The 19,431-nt window shown below is 49.7% G+C and overlaps 9 protein-coding genes across 13 annotated transcripts; 3 read left to right on the top strand and 6 right to left on the bottom strand.

Moving 5' to 3' along the window:
• Positions 1–65: 65 nt before the first annotated feature.
• Positions 66–2,054, bottom strand: FVEG_06186 (hypothetical protein). The gene is made up of 3 exons (XM_018894477.1): positions 1,599–2,054; positions 1,212–1,505; positions 66–1,154 (listed from the first exon to the last, which is right to left on the bottom strand). The coding sequence occupies exons 1-3, from the start codon at positions 1,818–1,820 to the stop codon at positions 492–494; spliced, it is 1,179 nt and encodes a 392-aa protein (XP_018751563.1). The 5' UTR covers positions 1,821–2,054; the 3' UTR covers positions 66–491.
• Positions 2,055–2,368: 314 nt separating this feature from the next.
• Positions 2,369–3,206, bottom strand: FVEG_15817 (mitochondrial inner membrane protease subunit 2). The gene is made up of 2 exons (XM_018905034.1): positions 2,851–3,206; positions 2,369–2,781 (listed from the first exon to the last, which is right to left on the bottom strand). Exons 1-2 carry the CDS (start codon positions 3,120–3,122, stop codon positions 2,502–2,504), a joined length of 552 nt encoding a protein of 183 aa, XP_018751562.1. The 5' UTR covers positions 3,123–3,206; the 3' UTR covers positions 2,369–2,501.
• Positions 3,207–3,353: 147 nt separating this feature from the next.
• On the bottom strand, positions 3,354–5,647 carry FVEG_06185 (translation initiation factor 2 subunit 1). 3 transcript variants are annotated; one of them, XM_018894476.1, is made up of 6 exons: positions 5,349–5,645; positions 5,258–5,288; positions 4,687–5,203; positions 4,474–4,636; positions 4,207–4,414; positions 3,354–4,157 (listed from the first exon to the last, which is right to left on the bottom strand). In XM_018894476.1, the coding sequence occupies exons 3-6, from the start codon at positions 4,765–4,767 to the stop codon at positions 3,674–3,676; spliced, it is 936 nt and encodes a 311-aa protein (XP_018751561.1). In that variant the 5' UTR covers positions 4,768–5,203; positions 5,258–5,288; positions 5,349–5,645; the 3' UTR covers positions 3,354–3,673. The 3 variants fall into 3 exon arrangements, with proteins under 3 accessions (XP_018751561.1, XP_018751560.1, XP_018751559.1); XM_018894475.1 differs by having other exon boundaries at positions 5,258–5,645; XM_018894474.1 differs by having other exon boundaries at positions 4,687–5,647.
• Positions 5,081–7,044, top strand: FVEG_06184 (cell cycle arrest protein BUB3). Of its 2 annotated transcripts, XM_018894473.1 has the most exons (5): positions 5,081–5,273; positions 5,334–5,580; positions 5,636–5,718; positions 5,765–6,474; positions 6,667–7,044. In XM_018894473.1, exons 1-4 carry the CDS (start codon positions 5,264–5,266, stop codon positions 6,469–6,471), a joined length of 1,047 nt encoding a protein of 348 aa, XP_018751558.1. In that variant the 5' UTR covers positions 5,081–5,263; the 3' UTR covers positions 6,472–6,474; positions 6,667–7,044. The 2 variants fall into 2 exon arrangements, with proteins under 2 accessions (XP_018751558.1, XP_018751557.1); XM_018894472.1 differs by having other exon boundaries at positions 5,765–7,044.
• Positions 6,673–7,512, bottom strand: FVEG_15816 (hypothetical protein; the record flags this gene model as incomplete). Its single annotated transcript, XM_018905033.1, has 3 exons — positions 6,673–7,061; positions 7,114–7,307; positions 7,361–7,512. The coding sequence occupies 3 exons, from the start codon at positions 7,510–7,512 to the stop codon at positions 6,673–6,675; spliced, it is 735 nt and encodes a 244-aa protein (XP_018751556.1).
• A 373-nt stretch (positions 7,513–7,885) lies between these two features.
• On the bottom strand, positions 7,886–10,393 carry FVEG_06183 (alcohol dehydrogenase). Of its 2 annotated transcripts, none has more exons than XM_018894470.1 (8): positions 10,283–10,393; positions 9,491–10,194; positions 9,376–9,442; positions 9,220–9,319; positions 9,020–9,165; positions 8,842–8,966; positions 8,245–8,788; positions 7,886–8,196 (listed from the first exon to the last, which is right to left on the bottom strand). In XM_018894470.1, exons 2-8 carry the CDS (start codon positions 9,610–9,612, stop codon positions 8,167–8,169), a joined length of 1,134 nt encoding a protein of 377 aa, XP_018751554.1. In that variant the 5' UTR covers positions 9,613–10,194; positions 10,283–10,393; the 3' UTR covers positions 7,886–8,166. The 2 variants fall into 2 exon arrangements, with proteins under 2 accessions (XP_018751554.1, XP_018751555.1); XM_018894471.1 differs by having other exon boundaries at positions 10,311–10,346.
• Positions 10,394–10,827: 434 nt separating this feature from the next.
• On the top strand, positions 10,828–14,106 carry FVEG_06182 (hypothetical protein). Its single transcript, XM_018894469.1, has one exon. It carries the CDS (start codon positions 10,954–10,956, stop codon positions 13,873–13,875), a length of 2,922 nt encoding a protein of 973 aa, XP_018751553.1. The 5' UTR covers positions 10,828–10,953; the 3' UTR covers positions 13,876–14,106.
• A 435-nt stretch (positions 14,107–14,541) lies between these two features.
• FVEG_06181 (squalene monooxygenase) lies at positions 14,542–18,279 on the top strand. Its single transcript, XM_018894468.1, has one exon. It carries the CDS (start codon positions 15,377–15,379, stop codon positions 16,871–16,873), a length of 1,497 nt encoding a protein of 498 aa, XP_018751552.1. The 5' UTR covers positions 14,542–15,376; the 3' UTR covers positions 16,874–18,279.
• Positions 17,221–18,998, bottom strand: FVEG_06180 (dolichyl-phosphate beta-glucosyltransferase). The gene is made up of 3 exons (XM_018894467.1): positions 18,617–18,998; positions 17,833–18,549; positions 17,221–17,783 (listed from the first exon to the last, which is right to left on the bottom strand). Exons 1-3 carry the CDS (start codon positions 18,731–18,733, stop codon positions 17,382–17,384), a joined length of 1,236 nt encoding a protein of 411 aa, XP_018751551.1. The 5' UTR covers positions 18,734–18,998; the 3' UTR covers positions 17,221–17,381.
• Between the last annotated feature and the right edge of the window lie 433 nt (positions 18,999–19,431).

Raw genomic sequence — 19,431 nt, 5'->3', positions numbered from 1 at the left:
TTTCGTTGTTGTTATCAAGAGGTTTTCATGTACCAGTTATCAAGTCCTCAACGCCATTCACCTTATCGGAAAATATCTCGAGCCGTTCAATCAGTCGTTAAGTAATCTGCCCTATTTGAGGGGTCATAAGTGTTAAGTCAATAGAGAGCTTCTATGCTTCATGCTCTCATCTCTATTCATGTCCTGATGTGTCTGATCAGCCATTCCCTTCTATTCCCAACGCCCAGCAATGACGGCCGTCCGCAGCCCCAAACGTCTCTTTCTATCTGTACATAAATCTCCATTGCATTTCATCTCATAGAGTCCGCTTCTCTAATGCGTGAGTTATACAGGGTGGGGGGTGAAGCGGGGAGGAAACTTTTCTTGCGACCGCGCGTGAATAAATATTTTTAAAATCATAGCAAGTAAGGTAGTTAACGACAAGGTGAGAACAAGGTGTATGTGTATGTGTTTGTGTGGAGATTTTTACATTTCTTCTCGTTCGACGGGCATCAGAACCTCAAGCTGTCGAAGGAGTCGCTGGTACAAGAACAGCATGCAGCCACTCTGGATGAATGTCCATACTCCTCGGGGTCCGACACCACGGAACCATCCTGCAACGCCTTCTGTGCGGTAGATGACCCGTAGGCCTGTGAAGACGGAGGAGGTGTCGAGAGCGATGGCGCCAGGTCGTGGTCGATGTGTGCTGGGAGAAGAGGTAGAAATATGCCGAACTTGTGAGTTGGTATGATGGTCTTTTGGGTGTCGGGACTCTGTTGGTGTGTTGACTTGAGTCTGAAGTCGTGTCTTGACAACGTCGAGGGGACAGGTGATAACACCGGCAAGACCACCAGCTGCAGCACCGGTAAGAAGCTCCAGGGAAACTCCGATATCGCGGCTCTGCTTGTATTTGCGAGCCCAAGTGGTGAATTGTTCCCAGAACATGAACTGCAGAGCTGAGAAGGGTAGATCACGGTAGAGAGTGGCCTTGTAGCCGTAGAATAAGGCGGAGGCGCCTTCTGCGCGCACAATGGTTCGAGCAGCATCGATAGTACCGCGGTAGTTGTAGCCTGAGGTGAAATGGGGGTTGTTGTAACGGCCTTGAAGCTGGAGGCGTGTCTTGAGAACTTCTGAGGGGACGTAGACAATGGATGCTGCGAGATCTCCAAGGAAACCTTTGGATTTGTTAGCGTTTGTACTGCTTCTGGATCTCATCGAGGTGCCGTACCTGCTGTGAGATATGAAATATGCTGCTGCACGCCGTGATCTATCAAGAACCGCTTGCTCCATTCATATGTGCCGAAGAACATCACAGTTCCTGGAAATGAGCCTCCAAGCGCAGGAATCCATCCACCGTAGAGACCTCGTCTTATACCCTCCTGTCTCCATATCGTGTAGTAAGACTGTCCTAGCGATGTGTATCTTGAAGGAACGTGGGGATCGCCCTGTTGTCTCGTCTTGACAGTGTCGAGTGAGTGCATGAGTAGATCGCCCGTAGATCCTCCAATACCACCTGCGATCATGGCCTGTCGTGGGATCCCATGTTAGCGCGCCCGGAAACGAATAGGTCGAAAACGCTTGGCGATGCAATCATAGCACCCTGATAGTCTGTAACGTACATGAAGATACGGCGGTCGCCCCTCGGCCTCGACATCTTGTGCGGTCATGTTCTGGTCACTGGTCTTGCTTCTACTACTTTCCGAGCGACGACCCGTCCAAGCAGCATGACGATGCTCGGGGGATGGCGCAAAATCGCTCGCCGCAGTCGTCGATCCGTCGTTCGCCGTCGTCGATTGAGCGAAGACGAGGTCAGAATCTTGTTGTTGAAGACCCAAGGGCATATCCGGGTTCAGCAGGGAATCGAGCTCGGATCGGAGGAAACAGTTGAACGAGTCGGTGGGGGGCCCGAAGCGGGAGACTTCGGAAGCGAAAAAAGAAAGACAAGAGGATCCCCAAGAAAGAGAGAAGAGTAACTGTTAGGAAGGGATCGCTCTGTCGCGATGTTTGGTCGTGGGCGAGTGGGCGGGCGTCGCAGGGTCGCAGAGAATAGATAAGAGCCGAGAGTCTGGGCGATGTCGTTTATGAGAATTTTGATGAAGGAACCCGGTCTTGGCGAATTGCGGCTCTACTTGGCTCTGCTCAGCGGTTTCTTAGTGGCCGATCAGGGACCGCACCTGGATTTACAGCGCACTTCACTTTACCTACCTTAGGTTCAGAGCACCCGACGCTAACTACGTCAATGGAAGAATGCCCAATGAAAGAATTTCAAGAAATGACCGAACGGGCTTTCGGTCTATTATCTTATCTCACCTCATCCATCATACGCCACTTCTGCCCGCGTACCTAATTCATAGTGACGGGAGGCTTCAGTGAGATTATATGAGTTAATGACATCCATATCTCATGAATAAAGTCTGATGTTTGGCTATTGATGGAACGAATAATTGACTGTAAAATTGAGTTGATCATAAGGTCTATACATATCTTCATGAGTTTTTGGTACATATAATACATCTCATTTCCTACTCCATCAATGGCCTCTGGTGATCCCGCCATGGAAGAGCTCCAAACTTGCGAAAAGGAAACACAATATGCGTGACTCGCCCAGTAATCAACTGCTTAGATACTGGTCCATACGTATTGCTATCCAGACTCGATCCAGGCGGTCCATCGCCCTCAACCCACACGTGCCCTTGCGGGACTCTCACTGTTGGCAGAGGATGAGGCGCTTTTGTCTTGATCACATCGTTCTCTAGCGCCACTACGCGCTTGACTGCAATTGTCTCGGGATGTAGCGGACTCCTTTTGCAACTTTCATGTTAATTCTCATCAATTGGTTATTTCCAGGCTTTGAGAAGGGTCTGCTCGTACCGTAATGTCACAACCATGCCCCTCTCCAGATTCTCTTGAGGAGACCACTTCCAGTTGAGGATCACATCTCTTCGTAAAGTAGAGTCTTTGTCGTCGTTTATCAACGGATACATAGATGCGCCGTCGACAAAAGTCAGCTCTGCTACGTGCAGGTTAAACATGGCGATGACTGGGATCCATGTTGCGAATCCAAAGAGTCTTAAAGCTGTTGACCTGGCCAGACTGGGTTGGCCATTACCTCTGAGACGTGCCCACACTGAGCCGAGAACCATTGCGAAGGCTCTAACTATTGTTCAAAACGAGCGTTGTTGAAGAGCAGCATTCCCGTTGCTGTGAGTTTGAGTTGCAGTGGGACTATCGCTGGTTGTGAGTCCAAGTATAGAAATTCTACACACGAGTCTAAGCTTTTATCGGCTAGTTCCGACAACCCGCCATGCAAGGCAGCACGAGACAGGCAGCATTAAACATGAAGCTTCAGAATCATAACTCTAAAGAAACATCATCTTAAGTATGTCCCACTGAAACAAGCCAAAAACACAGTAATCACAATGCAATGAAGAGACGGTATCTCGAGTAATCAAAGAACTGTTCGTTATCAACGCCGTTTCAGACGCCACTTCCTACCATCGGAAGAACTACATGAAAGTCTGGACTTTTAGTGATGCTGTGCACTCCGGGATACATGCTTCCTTTCAGCCTCCCAGACGCCCTCTATTACACCCTTTTCCGTGTCCAACAACCCGCTCGTGCGCGGGTACTTTGGCATGGCTCTAACAGTCTTGCCGACTCATCCTGACCTGGAGACTCTTCGTCTGTCCATGACCTAGATGGTCTCAGGGATGTTTTCGTCGCTGTCGCTCATGCTCTCGTCACCGCTGACCTCGGCGTTCTCACGCTCGCGCTTCTCCATCAATGCTTGCAGCTCAGCGTCATCGCTCTCAGTAACGGCCTTGGGCTCCATCTTGACTGTCAAGTTACCACCGGCACCCTCGATGCTCTTTCGGACATCGACGATGGCCTCTCCCAAGCAAGTAATACCGACGTTTTTGTCCAAGGTCGAGCATGTGAGGACGTAGAGAGGCGGAGAGACGAGCTTGACCTTGACTTGGGTGTCATCGGTGCTGTGGGCCTCGGCTGTGCGGAGAGCAGTCTTGACGGCGTCGATTCCCTCGTACCCGAAGCAAGTGACCTCAATATCGGCTCGGATCTTGGTGGGCTGAGGAGTAAGACGCTTTCCGATGTATGACTTGAGCTCCTCCTTGGCCACCTCGTTGGGGAAGGTAATATCGTTCCAGACCTCGGGGTTTCTTCTCAAGGTTAGTACAGGTGGTCCGACTTTAGTAAAGAGCAACTGACGTGATGGAAAGCTTGAAAGCGTCGATAGCATGTCCGTATCGCTTGTTTAGGGGCCAAGCAATGGCCTCATAGAGGCTCTCGATATCGAGCTTGGTCTTCTCGGCGAGATGCACCATGATAGAGTGGACCATCTTGCTCTTGTTGTATCGCTCTTCGCACTTGACAATATCCTCGGGGGAGACTCGTCGCTTCGAGAGATCGATGTAACCTGCCCAAAAAATCAATATCCATGCCCAAAGTTCAGCCCGACATAGATTTGATGCTAACCCTTCTCCTTGTCGACACGGAGCACCACGACGACTTCGTTGCGACCGACTCGAATGAGCTTCTGAATACTTCGAATACGTCTTCGCGAAAGCTCAGAAAGCAGGATCATGCCGTCAATGTTGTCGTACTCTAGAAGCTTAACGTAGGCACCCATTTCGGCGATCTGAAATTGGTCAGAGGCAGTTCTTTCGGACAGATCAGGTTGCTACTGACCTGCTTGACATTGACCATGACGAAGCTGTCGATCTCCGGGTACTTCTCCTCGTAAAAACGGCAATGTTGATTTTGAGCCATCTTAACGGTGTTGTTGAGGTTTCAGAGGGTTCGGTCGGGTTTCTGTAGAATAAGGTGGGGGGTTTTATCGATGTCGAGCCGTCGCACGAACGATCGCAAGTCGGGCTTTCAAAAAGAGCCAAAAGTCTAATTTTTGATAAATTATTCCTGCGATAGTATCGGTAGTGATTCTCGTGCGATCAAGTCGTAAATCGTCACGTCAACAGTGGATGTAGAGGGGAAGAGTCATAATTTTGACATTTTGCAAGTGCACTCGATTGATGATGGTGGGGTTGTGGCGGGGTGTGGCTCGTTCCCATGCTCATTCGTTTTCGTTCCATTGGTAGTGGCAGTGACGGTGGAGGCAGTACCTGAAAATTCGGGCATAATGCCGCCAGCTGCGCCTGAGGTGGCCCGCCCATGACTTTCATTGCCATGATGGGAGCTTTCCACGTGACTGAACCAAAGGTAAACAACTTCATCAACACCAAGCCTGTCGACAAGAGCATACTCAGCCATGGCTCCTGGTAAGTTCCAAACTGCTGTACCTGCGGTCAGGTTGCGAATGTTTGCTAATTGATTTTCAGCGACTCAGTACGAACTTTCACCGCCCCCAACCGACGCGGTCTCGGCGATCGCGTTTGCGCCGTCCTCTGGAACCAAGCTCCTTGTCTCATCATGGGATAAGAAGGTGTATTGCTACGACATCGCAGGTGGAGCTGGTGAGGCGACTCTCGTCAACACATACGAGCACCGGGCGCCAGTCTTGGATGTCTGCTTCGGCGCCAATGATAATGAAGCGTTTACTGCTGGCGTGGATTGGTGTGTTAACAGGTCAGTGGATGCGAATGGCTACGCCTCGAAACGTTAAGCTGACAACAATGAACAGAATCGACTTGGAGACTGGTGAGAAAACCTTGCTGAGCAAGCATGCTGCGCCAGTGCGATCTATAGCCTACAGCCCAAAGTTTTGTGAGTCATTGAACCCCTCTGATTGACTCATACTAACAGAAACCAGCGATCTTGGTCTCCGCGTCATGGGATTGCAGCTTGAACCTCCATAACCTCAGCGATCCTTCAAGCACCCCCATAAGGGTCTCTCTCCCTGGCAAGCCTCATGCGCTGGCTGCTAGTCCTACGAAGATCGTGGTTGCCATGGCCGGCCGTGTTATTAACATCTACGACCTGAAGACCATTGTCGACCTATTCGCAACTGGCTCATCTGACTTGCAGCCATGGCAACAACGTGAATCATCTCTACGATATTTGACCCGCGCTGTGTCCTGCATGCCCAACGACGCCGGCTACGCCACAAGCAGCATCGAAGGCCGTGTTGCAGTTGAGTGGTTTGAGGACACGGCCGAGTCCCAAGCTCGAAAGTACGCCTTCAAGTGCCATCGGCAGGCAGCACCAGATGGTGACGGTGATATTGTTTATCCGGTAAATGCTCTCGCCTTCCACCCTGTTCATGGGACATTTGCTTCAGGGGGTGGCGATGGCACTGCTGCTTTGTGGGATGCTGAAGCAAAGCGACGACTCAAACAGTACCAGAAATTCCCCAACAGCGTTGCTGCGCTTGCTTTCTCAAGCGACGGGAGATATCTTGCTGTGGGTGTTTGCCCTGGGTTTGAGACTGGCCAAGAGGACTACAGCGGTGCCGGACAGACATCGGTATTGATCCGTGAGCTTGGTGAGAACGAAGCCAAGGGCAAGGGAGCCAAATAGGCGGTAGGTGTTGGACAGTCTTGTTATCCCAAAAGGCGTTCTGGTGGTTGCGGGGCTTGATTTATTATTTCTGTACTATTCTCGATCTAAAGGAAGTGGCATCAAGATACCCGTCATGGAGCAGCCTCAAAATAACGCCGTGAATGGTTGCACTATTTGTTCTTAGTTCTTTTGCTACTGACCAGCCACGTATAGGTATCTCTAGGTGATTTCAGTTGTCCCAAGCGATGGGCTTCTTGGCTTTGGACCCTTGTAGTTCCCTGTGTTTGGTTCGTGTACATTCTCCCGCAGCCGAATTACCATTGGTTGAGGATATCCAAGCGATATTTCCTTCACATCGAATCCATCTCGGCATTGATATTCCAGGCTATTGGATGGTAGAGCACATGGCCACGGAGAAGGCCCCGGAAGTTTATAATCTCGAATTCGAACTCCTTTTCTGATTGTGTATTGCCCCTTCTTCTCAATCAAACGAGGGGCTCCTTGAGGAACAGGCCTCAATTTTGTCACTACCGGCGACTCAGACGTATGTGTTCTAGTTGGTGATGGAGTTTCGTCTCGCTGCTGGCTGTTTCGTCTCGCTTGGATTTCTTTGACAGTCAGTTTTCTGTTGAGGCGCAAGCGTGTCATGACTGTATTTACGTAAAGACCGTCGGTGAGGGGTATACTCTGCATCTCCAATGGAACGAATGGACTCCATCCGCCTTCGTTTCGTTGGTCGACTTTCTCGAAGTGGTAGCAGCTGCAGTTGACTGGCTCGGTTTTCAACATCGCCTGCTGGGCTATCAAATAGGGGCTGGCTTGTCTGTCGCTGCCGGATAGGTGTTTCTGGGATACTCTTAAGCATTAATACACCGTTGAAGAAGATAAGAGTGATATAAAGGCACACAATTCAACATTCGTGAACTCATCCGTGGCAGATTCGGGGCTGGCGGCATCATCGTGTTCTTCCAAACTTGGGGAGGATGCAGAGCTTTGACTTCGACTTCTCTTTCGACCACTGCCAATGTCTTGGCCGAATTCTGTATTATCATCGTCCATGAAGAGGATTTGGTGCATTGTCACTAACTCGACTTGACGACCGGCAAAATGGCTGTCGTCCACCTCTATAGAGGGTAAAATTGTTTGAAAAGACATATTTGAATGATTTGGTGAATCTTCGAGGGGCCTACGGTTCGTAGTGGCAACGTCAGGTGCGTCCCGACCGCAGATGGGAAAGAAGGAAGGAGCCACTGCGGCCTGCCCTCTATAGCTCTTTCCTGACACTCTCCGTTTCTTTAACGCAGGCTTCACCGAACAGCTCCTACCTTTAAACAATAGAGCTTTTCTTCGAAGATGAAGAAATATCAAGTGTTCATCCCCTATCCACTGATTCGATTCAAAGTTGTTTTACCACCACTGTGCATCTGCTAATTAGCAAGCAACATAACAATATATTCTAAGAGAAAGGTCTTGAATTTGCGAAGCAAGGTTGGTCTTTGGTTTTCTGTGCTGGTGATCTCCCCAATAACCTCTTAATCTGAACCCGTGTGCTCGCTCTCGTCCCAGTCTAACAAACAAGCAATCCCGCCTGGCTCACCATCGAATAGAAGGCATCACCACAGCACCAATTCTCTCTTTCCAATCCAATTCCGTCCAGTCCGATCGAGACCGAGCTGGTAACCATCGCCAAAAGTTCGCTTTGAGACGGACGCCCTATTCCCCTCGCGCAGCCGGTGAGATGGGCTATAACAAATCAGTACATGTATTCGTATGTTGTTATGAGGGGCGTACCTTTGGTGGTTGGATGTGGTCAAACGTGCCACCCATCTGGAGCAGCCAAACGTCTGGACCTCCAAAAGAGTTACCCCCACGATACAGGAAGTCGTTGGGAAAGCCCACATCGAATTCAGTAGCCCCATCGATCTCTTGGATATCCTCAGGGGAGAGATTTAGGGTGAGAGCCTGAATGTTGGCTTTGAGATGATCCACCTTTCGACCACCGATGATGGGAAACACATAACTTGTCTTGTGCATGACATATGCCAGTGCGATGCTGGTGATGAGTGTGTTCTTACGGTTAGCGATCGACTCCAGCACTTTACTGGTTCTGATCTCTTTCTCGCTGGCCTCCACTCTTCGTCCTTCCCGCGCATTGCGTTGTTCTTCGGTCTTGAACTTTCCGCCTCCAAGGGAGCCCCACGGCGCAATTCCCATGCCTTCAGCTTGACACATGGGAATAATATCCCGCTCGAAATCGCGGGACGCCGCGGACCAGCGACCCTGATATACAGAGAACTGGCGAAGGCCATTGCAGCGGGCATATTCGTTGGCCTTGCTACGGAGTTTTTAGCAAGTTATTCGCTCGTAGAAAGGCACATTGCATCTTACCTCACGATCCAAGCAGGAGTGTCGCTGACGCCCAAGTGGAGGACCTTTCCGGAGAGGACGAGTTGGTTGAGAGATTGCATCATCTCTGGGATAGAGGTGTTGCCATCATACCAGTGAACATAGAGCTGTGGCACTGTTAGCTTATCATTCTGAGCTTCGCTCGGAAGAAAGTACCTACAAGATCAATGTAATCGGTCTGCAGGTTCTTAAGGCTGGCCTCAACTGAAGCCCTCAGACTTTTCGATCCGTTGCCAGTGAAGTTCACCATGATATTAGGAGCACCGGGTCCAGCTCGAAAGTTGGTGGTGTATTTGGTGGCAAGAACTGGGCGCAGGCGTCAGCGCAGGACTGGGTGTTGAGCGAGAAGGGGTTACAAACCGATTTCATCCCGGTTACCGCGCTTCCGCATCCATTCTCCCACCCATTTCTCGGTTTCCTGGAATTGGTAGTTGTTTGCAGAGTCAATAAAGTTTCCACCCTGTTCTTTCATTAGCACACTGTCGACATCTTACATTCGACATGTGGTGTTCATACCTGTTCATAGAAAAAATCCAAGATTGACTCCGATGTGGACTGGTCGCATTCTCCCATCCACTCTTTCCTACGATACCATCAGTAAATAGATGCCATCACTGGAGGTGTGCCTCACCAAGCATTTCCAAAGTTCATTGTACCAAGACAAATAGGGGACACCCAAACCGATGCAGTTGGTGACAACAGTCGGTAGCGCCCAAGAGGGCTTTTGGGAGGTGGTGCGAAAGGGAGAGCCATTGTTTGTTGCGATAGGTTGCTAGTGTCGGTGATGAAGAGGTGAGAAGTTGAGGTGAAAAGATGTAGTAGTAGAGTGGCCGTGTATTTGTAGAATTAGTGAGGATGGAGTGACAGTGAATGGAGGTGGTGATGGTGGTGGCAGCGGCAGTGGCAGCAGCAGTGGTGTTACTGCATAAGAACGATCGATGGCGGCTCGATTTATGTTATCAAATACAAGAGTTGCGAGTTATTTCTCTGTTGTAAGTGAAGGGTTCTCTTCCGACTTTATATATACATTCGGTCATACGAAACTGGCAACTCATACCAATCCCATCCATATCATTTTGGAACGGACCTTCTGGACTTAAACGGATATTTCGGACCCGTACTTGCTGAAAGAATAGCGACATCTTGCGTGATGCTTCCTAGACGATACTGAAGTTGACTCACATTCCATGGCACTAACGAAGCGCATACGGGCGTATGCCACAAGACTTGATGTCCAACCTATGTAACAAGACCTCAAACTGGTCCGAGGAACTCACCTAAATATTCCCATTGGCTTCTCAAGATACACTCAAACGGGGAACTACCTTGATACGTCTAGATCAAGATCAGTTCATGTAATTATTCAGCAAAAGCAGTTGTCAAGATGATCGAAACAAGCAGCTGAGAGATGGAGATAACGGACTTAGAACATGGGGAAGTGTTCAACTTGCATTAGACACATCTTTAGCATCCACTAGATATGTGGTTCGAGATCGGCATCAAACACCTTGATGTGTGAGATTTTCTAGGTTTGTGCAACATCCTCAGCACCTTATATTAACGCATCATTAATATTTTGTCCATGGTGTACCTCACTTGCGGGGGATGGGTCTCAACATGGGAAATGGGAGTCTGAAGGTCTAATAGCTGAATGACCTGCCACCCGAAATGTATTGGCCTTTTGAAGTAATTACATATACATATAATATTATTAGGAACTAATTGAAGTGATAAGATGCACTGGACTTCTAGACAATGACAATTCTAACAATAAGACATCCCAACGAAGATGATACAAAAACCGCTTACCCTGGAGCTTGATACTGCCAGAACTGCTGACCTAAAATGGGCTGATGTTGCTGGCCATCGTAGCTCTCTCATTGGCCCAAAGTCCCGATTCCTCGGCCGGGTGGGTACGTACCTAGCCTTCAATCCAGTTGGATCTCACTCGGCCTAGAATCTGTGCATCATACCACGACAATTACTGCGAGCGACATACCGAGACGACGAATTGAACATCAACCTACGAATCCACGACCTCACAAAGCCGATCTGGGGCAGCATTGGTCCGGATCAAGATGACGACCGCCTAGAATGGCCACTCCAAGCCCTGCCCCTTCAAGGGTCGCCGTCAACGCCCTCCGTGGTGTTCTCCTAACAACGTCCTGTTCAGTCATTATCCTTGCTGAGGAACGACGTCGACGACTCAACATCGCTCGAGCTGCTCTAGACAATGCCAAGAAACTTCACACTGCGCGGGTGAACCGCAACTCCGCAGCGCTGGCCGAGAGCTACAGCAGTAGACGAGAAACCTTTCCAATCGAAATAGCCCACGATTTCCCGCATGCACCCACCAACAATGCTGTACGCCGTCAACGAACAAGAATTGACTCGTTGGAGCATGAATTGTCGCGCCTGAAGGAGATTGAGCATATAGAGTCTTTTGAGACAACATTGCCTGAGGATGGGGACTCAACAAGCACGCCTCAGAACCGCCAGAGGAGATGGGACGAGTGGGACGCAGCACGAAAGGAATTATCACGAATATCAGAAAACAGCACGTTCTCTCACAACGCCCTTTCCATTAGGTTATCTCCAGAGATCAGGCTCCCAACTACATCGTCACCGAGGACACGATCAGCCAATTCCAGGACAATCAAGGCCAGAAAGGACGCTAGCACAGGTTTAACAAAAATATCCACGACGGACAACACCTCAACGGCAAGTGATGGAAAATTTGGCGCAGTAAAGTCAGAGTCAGTCGATGAAGCCTTGATAGAACAACAAGAATCGTGGTCACGGTTGGATAATCTCCTTATGGAAATGGAGACACAAGATCTGCCATGCGATGAGCGTGTCCAGAATGAAACGAGAGCTACAAAAATGCTCAAAAGGCTGGCCTCAGCACAGAGTGAAGATGCACAGGAGGTTTTATCAAAAGGCATCCGGATACTTCAGTCCACAGCATTGTCTCGGGAATACGGAACCATCCCTCTCATACTCGAAGCTGTCCGTCCCGTTTGCAAGGATATTTGCCTTTTGGCCGTGCCCTTCCTCGACAGTCTTTCCCGGAGCCGCGACATTGAGGGCGTGAGGCACCTGCTGCGAAGTTTATCTCGCTTTGAGCCTCAGTCGAAGGAAGCAGTGAATACCAATCGCAATGAATGGGTCACTCGGCTACTTATGCATTACTGGAGGAAGACGAAGGACTTCCTGGAGGTCAAAACGATTTATACATTACTCCAGAAAGGCGGTCTTTTTGACAATAGTGTATTCTCTTCGTCTACTCAGTATGCTGTCAGACGCAGAATTACCCTCATTGCTCTTGATGCTGGTGATGACGCGACTGCAAATGCAGAGATGTCGCAGCTCCGCGAGATGAGACCGAAGGCCTCGGGCGTCGATGTCAAGCTTCGTGGCAGATTTATTGTACGCGAAGCTGAATTGGGACAATGGGACAAGGTCATGGCTGGACTCGAGGCTTTCGGACCCAAAGCAAAGCAATCCGAACAGTTTCAGAATATTTTATCCTGGCTGACAAAGATCTATTGCAAGGATCACACAACCGCGGAGATGGACATTTTTGTGAGAGATCTTGTCAGCAACCACCACATGAGTTTGAACAAGCCCCTGGCTTTCTTTGTTATGGATAGGCACGGCCGAACCCGCAATCTTCAAGCTCTCGTTGCGTGGGTGCAGTTCTGCCAAGATGGTGGATTGGCGATGGACCAGATCTTCTTCAACGAGATTGCCGACAAGTGCTGCAGATACTGGAACCTATCGAGAGCTGATGTGATCCGTATGCTGAAGGATGCACGAACTTCTGCGCCATGGCTGAAGGACCCTCTGTTGACCAGCTACGCCAGTGAAGGCGGCCTGCATGACCTTCACAAGCCTTTGCCAGGAGAGAAGACAGACAGCTATGGAGTTGCCCCAACTCTGCCAGAACGCCGAGGTGACTCAATATCTATCTATGAGCGAGCAGCTTTCAAACATATGAATACTCTGGCGCTTGACAACGACTGGACCGGTGTTTACAGCGCCTACAAGGAGGCAACCAAGAAGGGCCTTGGTGATTCATCACGATGCCTTCGACTTGCTGTTGTTGCCAACATTCACTTGGAAGGACCCCATTCTGGCACAGTGACGTGTCTCATCAATGAGGCATACATCAGGAATCACGACATCAGCGGTGCTTTGGTTCCTATGCTAGTCGCTCGACTTGAGGCTGGCGACAACGTAAATGATTTACTCCGCGAGAATCTCGCCAAGGGTCAACACATCCATGACAGTGTATACAACAAAGCGGCTCGTGTCCTCACTCAAAAAGGTAACCCTGAAGCAGCGATCAAGGTCTGCGAAATGGCAGCACAACAGAATGGTATGGGCGAGCTGGCATACAACAAGTTCAACTTTGCCAGTCTCATCCACTCCTATACTGGACAAGGGCGTTACAGAGACCTGATGTCACTTATTGGAAGCTTCATATCCAAGTCAGAATGGTGGCAGGGTAGCAAAGAGTGCAAGGAATCAGTCAAATTGGCTATGAAGCATGTGGCATCAAGGGCAGCCACGGACCACAGGCGTGAGAACACGCATAAGCAAGTACTATTGCGTCTTGACGATGCTCTTGAACATATCAAGTCTCTGAGGGCGACGAACAAACAAGAGCGGGAGGCTGTCACCAAGGAGGTTGTTGGAGCTTTCAAGACGGCGGAAGAGCCAGTGGCGTTTGAGGGAGGCTTTTTCCCGGACACACAATCCGGGCGCCAGACGCCAAAGGATAAGCGGAACACAGAGTGGGAGCTGTCTTCAAGACGAGATTCAACACCCCAAGCATTGAGCGAGACGAGGCACAGGATCGTTGAGGATGAAGTGCCTACTCGACAGCACAAAATAGGTAAGATGCGAACAGCAAGACACGAGCGGACGAAACGAGAGAGGACGCCCTCGCCTGAGCTTACTGAGGATGACATATATTTAGAGAAGGAAATAGCCAGAGCAATGGCGGCTTGAGATCAGAGATTGTATGCTTAGAAGACATGGATATGCATTGGCATGGCGTAGACAATATGGTTACAGAAGAGGCAGTTGGGTATATGGGCTTCTTGGTCACGGTAACTTTTCTTTGTGACCTGAGAATATGAGGGCATATGATGGTATCTGTTATGGTACTATCTGTAAAGAAAAAATATAAAATATCATTTAAAGATCCATTTATCTTCTGAATAGTATATTGTCTATGAGTTTCAATGTGCCCCTCTCAGCACATGTCAATTGATTCCTTATTTTCGCATGTGATTCTGCTGTGAGATGAATTGATTACAGGTGGGGCTTGGGTTGATAGTGTCACATGCAGCAGCGTATTCGTGTAGACTTGACCCCGTCATCATGAGATTTGGTTAATGGAGGTCATCAACCAGAAACTGATTGGCCACTAGCCGCTGAACAGATGCAGGAACATCAAATAAGCATCGACCCCAACCAGAGAAACCCTGAGAGGTCGCATTCCGAATACGTATTTTCTCTTACTCTCGACGAAGTAATACCGGACTCGGCAGAGGTGAAATTGGTTCGAACCACGTACGATCTGAATCTCTCTCTCTATGAGACGACGTCCTTTCACATGCGAAAAGTCCCGGAACCTGGCGGTGTCCTTTTCGTGCATCGAACCATGCCCGCAAGATCTTGTCTTCGGTGGTTGGCTGCTCTTTTAGCGGTCAGGGCGTCTACGGGTCTTGGTGGCGCGATTGCTGCGACCAAGGGAGACCACAGCGTTGCGGGGTGAAGTGTTCCAGGGGACCTTACAGTGGGTTATTCCCCTGGAGCTACGATAATGACAGCCCTAGAGAGAATGCCAGGATCGCCCCATGGCAGTCCAAGGGCCCATTTCTCTCGTTGGTTTTTTCTTCTTGGTTTCTTTGAATTTGGGCCCCTGACATGACATTCAGTGACGGTTTATAGGCTGATTTGTTGATATCCTTGGAGAGTGAATCCCACGAGAATGAGAGGGAAAGGGAGACTATAAACGGCGCATATCCGGTCAATTGTGATCAGGCGACAGGAATTGTCGTCTTTGAAAGTGTCTGTTGTGTTTAAATCGGTCCAATTGCCCGGAATTCCACTCAATTGATCGATCTCTCTCCTAACCTTTTTTATACTTGCCCCCAAAAAGTCGAGAGCGTCATTGTCACAGGCTCTGTGGCCCCCGAAAACCGATTGACATTTATAAGAGATAAGACTTTACATTATTTGTTTGACTTTAAGCTGAGAATCTGCATAAAAGCATTGATCTCATTCTCTTTATAGAAGCATTCATTGCCTTTTGGTGCTGCTCTTGTTAGTCTCTGACCACTTCCATCCCCTAATTCCCAGGGCCAACCCATCCAATTTCTCGCCGCCCCCCGATCCGCGATTAATAGATCCCCCACTCCCCATCGAAAGTCTTGTTAGAACAATTCCTCAACTACCGCGACTCAACTTCCTTTCACTCCTACAACAGCCAATAATTTCAACCATGGCTTCAGTACTCACATCAACCGAGTCGCAGACTCGCCGTCGCGAACAATACCACGAGGCCGATGTTGTCGTTGTAGGAGCTGGTGTATTTGGCTGCACTATCGCCTACGCTCTCGCCAACCAGGGCCGATCCGTTCTCCTTCTCGAGCGATGGCTATCGGAGCCCGATCGCATCGTTGGCGAACTTCTCCAGCCTGGAGGAGTCGCCTCACTACAGAAAATCGGCCTCGGTCATTGTCTCGAGGGCATCGATGCCATGCCTTGCTACGGATACACTGTCTTCTACCACGGCGAGAAGGTCCTCGTTCCTTATCCCGGTCTCGACGATAGCGGCAATGTCACACATGCTTGGGGAGGTCACAGCACAGCGGATAAGAGACCGTCTGGATGCAGTTTCCACCACGGCCGCTTCATCACCAAGCTACGAGAGTCGTGCATAAACCACAAGAACATCACTGTTGTTGAGACAGAGGTTGTCAAGACGCTGCGCGGAGAGGTGTCGGACCAGATTCTTGGTGTCGAGAGTCGCACAAAGAACAAGGAGACTGGTGTTAAGGAGAAGGACTACTACTTTGGACAGTTGACCATTATCGCTGATGGTTACGATTCCAAGTGGCGCCAGGAGGTTCTCAGGACCAAGCCCAAGGTCTGCTCAAAATTTTACGCTCTTGAGCTCATCGACTGCGATCTTCCTGAACCTGGCCACGGCCATGTCATCATTGGCAATGCTTTCCCTATCCTTCTGTACCAGATCGGCACTCACGAGACCCGCGCTCTTATCGATGTGCCCCAAGGTATCCCCGAAGCCTCGCCTGAGAATGGCGGCGTTCGTGGATACATCCGCAACTATGTCCTTCCTGCGCTCCCTACTAGCATCCGACCCTCAGCCGAGAAGGCTCTTGAGGATGGCAAGATTCCCCGAAGCATGCCCAACAGTTGGCTTCCTCCTACGAAGCAGCGCGCCAACGGAGCCATCCTCCTCGGTGACGCTATGAACATGCGACATCCTCTCACTGGTGGTGGTATGACTGTCGCTTTCAACGATGTTGTCATCCTCGCCGAGGAGTTGCACCCCAGCAAGGTGTCTGACCTCGCTGACAACAAGGCCATCAACAATGCGCTCGACCAGCTTTACTGGAAGCGCAAGCCTTTGACCGGTATCATCAACGTTCTCGCTCAGGCTCTGTACTCCCTTTTCGCAGCCAACGACCGTCAGCTCCGCGCTCTTCAGTACGGATGCTTCAACTACTTCAAGCGCGGTTCAACTGACGGCCCCGTCGCTCTCTTGGCTGGTATGCTCCAGCGCCCCTTCATCCTCGCCTACCACTTCTTCTCCGTTGCATTTCTCGCCATCTGGCTCAATGCCTGCACCGTCATTGGCTGCGGTATCTTGGGCATCTTCAAGGCTCCTCTCGCCATCATCGATGCCGTCCTCATCCTCTGGAAAGCATGCATTGTCTTCCTTCCCATCATGTACCGGGAGACATTCCAGTAACTCTGGATTTTGAAAAAAAAAAAGAGAAAAAGAGCATGGTGTGTTTAAGTAGCGAGAGCTGCGGCGTTTATGGAGCTTCGGCTTGGGACTTTTATGTCGAATTTTAAAAACGAATCTAAATTTCCTCTGAAATGGGAGACATTAGATTATAGCAGAGGGACGATTGTACATATGCCCTTCTTTTCATGGGTGGTTATGAGACATTTGAGCATTTCGGAATGTTGAGCGGGAGTGGGTTTTTGTTAGATACACACACATACGCATGCTTGATCCCCATACTACTACCTGTGGTTAGAAACTGGGAGATACAAGTAGACCATTTCAAGACTAATATTAATTGCAATTGAGCTTCACTTTACCGTGTCTTGTTAGCATGACCGTCTGCAGGGCGAATCCCTCATATTCATTAGTTCGAAAGATTTGTTGACTGCGTTTATTCAACTAGACGTGATCATTATGATTACTGAACGTTTGCGCTCATATTCTGTCTGATCCCTTGACCTCCGTCCTATGTCAATCGTCTTCGATAGACACCAAACATCCAACTGGCTCTCAGCACCGCAAGGCCAATAGCCATCTTGATACTGTCCTGGATGACGTTGAGCTTGCTGCCACCAACCTCGTGCCATTCAATGGGCACTTCAGCAACCTTGATGCCGGGACTGGTGCCAATAACACTGCCATCGTGGCCAAGAACTGGTGTCGCTGGTGCTGACTCTGCGAGCATGAGCATCTCGATGTCGAAGATCCACCCCTCAGTGTGCATGTAGGGAATGATGTGTGGGAGGGATGCTCGTGAGAAGAGCTTGAAGCCGCATTGGGTGTCGCGGATGCGCGATGTTGCCGGGGGTGTGAGGATCATGAGCACGAGATGGAAAGATCGCATGAGGAAGTTTCGTAGAGCCGAGCGCTATTTGTGTTAGTTGATATAATTGTTATAGACGAGAGGGTTAGTTTACCTTGACAACGGCCTCGCTGCCCACGAGATGAGCTCGGCTTCCAATAGCAACGCCGCGGTGTGATCCATCGACAACCTCCTCGCATCCTTCAATGAGCTTACCAGCATCGCAGAAACGAGACGCGCCATCAGCATCAGCGAATAGGACGTATTCACCCCTCACATGTCGGAAACCATGAGTAGTCGCTCCGCCCTTGCCTCTGTTGCGAGTAAGTGAGACAACTCTAAGAATATCATGGAGGCCGTGTTCTTGGGCAAACTTGAGGACAACATCCACTGTCTTATCCTTGCTTCCATCATCGACAACTAAGATCTCATATCCGCCGAGATCCTCCTTAGGAGCATTCCGAACATGTCTTTTAGTCGTAGGACTCGCTCCGCTAGGTCCAGCTTGTTTGGTTCGGCCAAAGTGTTCATCGAGATAAGTGACAGCCTCGTCGAGGGTGGGGATAACGCGAGCTTCTTCATTGTAGGCTGGGAAGACGACGCTTAGACGCACTTCAGCGGGTTCGATGTTTCCAGCATCGGGGGTAGGGAATGCTTCATCAGGGCGGACGTGCTGCTCACTAGCCTGTCGCTCAGCGAGCCAGCGATCGTACCAGCAGGGGAGAGGTTGAGGCTGTGTGCGTCCTTGGGTTGGATGGCTGGTAAGGTAGGTCTTTTCGGAGGCGTAGACGGGTCGAGGCTTTGGCGCGACGAGATGGAGGATGACATAGAGCTAGGAATGAATGGTCAGCTTGCGATTGCGCGCGCGGGGCCTTAGAGGGGTTCAGTGCAGTGCATACCCCAAGAAGTGCCAGCGCAATAAACGCGAGAAATAATGTCAGAAGAATGTAGACGGGCGTAGCTTCAGCCCAAGCCCATAATGGCCTGAGAAACTCCGCGGGCGGATCGATCGCCATTTTGGCGGAGGAGAGACGGAGGTTGTTTGATACGGCTCGCGACTGCGGAGATGCAGCGATGAAAAGGCGAGTGTTTTGTAGAATCAAAGAACGCTCATTTGAGATGTCAATTAGTTTGGTGCAACGTACACAAGGAAAGGAAAATAAAAAAGGCGAACGCGCCCGTGGGCGACGAAAGATTTAGAGTAATGAATGCGGCGAGTTAGGTTGCTCGTGATTGTGGTTGCACAGCATTAGAAGGCCACGAAGCATGAATGAGGCGTTGCATTGCATCCATCTAATCTATGATTACGTAGCTACAGGCCAAAGGGTGCTATAGTGAAGATGGTAGGGATCGGCAGGGACCAAGTCGTGAAATGACCAGTAGGAAACTGCCGGGGCTAATATTTTTAGAACAATTGAAGACATTCACAATGAGAACAACCACGATTGATCGTTTACTCTATAAGGCACATCCCAAGAAATGCATGAATTGTAAATGATAAATTTCAATGTCAGGCCATAAATGACTTGAAGAAACTAACATGAGATACGAACACCGCTCTACTTGGCGAGTCTAAGCTCTGCGGCTTACAAGATCAATTAGACTGAGTAAACTGCAATACGGATAACCGCATTTGATTATTTGGTAACAAACTCAATTACAACCCCTGCAGCAGTGGTCTTCATGACATTCACAAGGATCGCGATCGATGGAA

Source organism: Fusarium verticillioides, chromosome 2 (assembly GCF_000149555.1).
Source record: "Fusarium verticillioides 7600 chromosome 2, whole genome shotgun sequence".
NCBI lineage: Eukaryota > Fungi > Ascomycota > Sordariomycetes > Hypocreales > Nectriaceae > Fusarium > Fusarium verticillioides.
Note: the sequence above shows the minus strand (reverse complement) of the source record. Positions and strands in the feature narration are given on the sequence as shown.

Coding starts and splice junctions, on each gene's coding strand:
- FVEG_06186 (XM_018894477.1), bottom strand. CDS start 1,820: ATGCCCTTGGGTCTTCAACAACAAGATTCTGACCTCGTCTTCGCTCAA. Junction 1,506..1,598: donor GGCGACCGCCGTATCTTCAT/GTACGTTACAGA, acceptor ATCCCACGACAG/GCCATGATCGCAGGTGGTAT. Junction 1,155..1,211: donor AGCATATTTCATATCTCACA/GCAGGTACGGCA, acceptor ACAAATCCAAAG/GTTTCCTTGGAGATCTCGCA.
- FVEG_15817 (XM_018905034.1), bottom strand. CDS start 3,122: ATGGTTCTCGGCTCAGTGTGGGCACGTCTCAGAGGTAATGGCCAACCC. Junction 2,782..2,850: donor GGCATGGTTGTGACATTACG/GTACGAGCAGAC, acceptor AAGTTGCAAAAG/GAGTCCGCTACATCCCGAGA.
- FVEG_06185 (XM_018894474.1), bottom strand. CDS start 4,767: ATGGCTCAAAATCAACATTGCCGTTTTTACGAGGAGAAGTACCCGGAG. Junction 4,637..4,686: donor TCATGGTCAATGTCAAGCAG/GTCAGTAGCAAC, acceptor GACCAATTTCAG/ATCGCCGAAATGGGTGCCTA. Junction 4,158..4,206: donor GCTTTCAAGCTTTCCATCAC/GTCAGTTGCTCT, acceptor AACCTTGAGAAG/AAACCCCGAGGTCTGGAACG.
- FVEG_06184 (XM_018894473.1), top strand. Junction 5,581..5,635: donor GTGGATTGGTGTGTTAACAG/GTCAGTGGATGC, acceptor AACAATGAACAG/AATCGACTTGGAGACTGGTG. Junction 5,719..5,764: donor AGCCTACAGCCCAAAGTTTT/GTGAGTCATTGA, acceptor AACAGAAACCAG/CGATCTTGGTCTCCGCGTCA.
- FVEG_06183 (XM_018894470.1), bottom strand. CDS start 9,612: ATGGCTCTCCCTTTCGCACCACCTCCCAAAAGCCCTCTTGGGCGCTAC. Junction 8,789..8,841: donor ACTCCTGCTTGGATCGTGAG/GTAAGATGCAAT, acceptor AAAACTCCGTAG/CAAGGCCAACGAATATGCCC. Junction 8,197..8,244: donor ACCACATCCAACCACCAAAG/GTACGCCCCTCA, acceptor GATTTGTTATAG/CCCATCTCACCGGCTGCGCG.
- FVEG_06182 (XM_018894469.1), top strand. CDS start 10,954: ATGGCCACTCCAAGCCCTGCCCCTTCAAGGGTCGCCGTCAACGCCCTC.
- FVEG_06181 (XM_018894468.1), top strand. CDS start 15,377: ATGGCTTCAGTACTCACATCAACCGAGTCGCAGACTCGCCGTCGCGAA.
- FVEG_06180 (XM_018894467.1), bottom strand. CDS start 18,733: ATGGCGATCGATCCGCCCGCGGAGTTTCTCAGGCCATTATGGGCTTGG. Junction 18,550..18,616: donor TTGCGCTGGCACTTCTTGGG/GTATGCACTGCA, acceptor ATTCATTCCTAG/CTCTATGTCATCCTCCATCT. Junction 17,784..17,832: donor GCAGCGAGGCCGTTGTCAAG/GTAAACTAACCC, acceptor TAACACAAATAG/CGCTCGGCTCTACGAAACTT.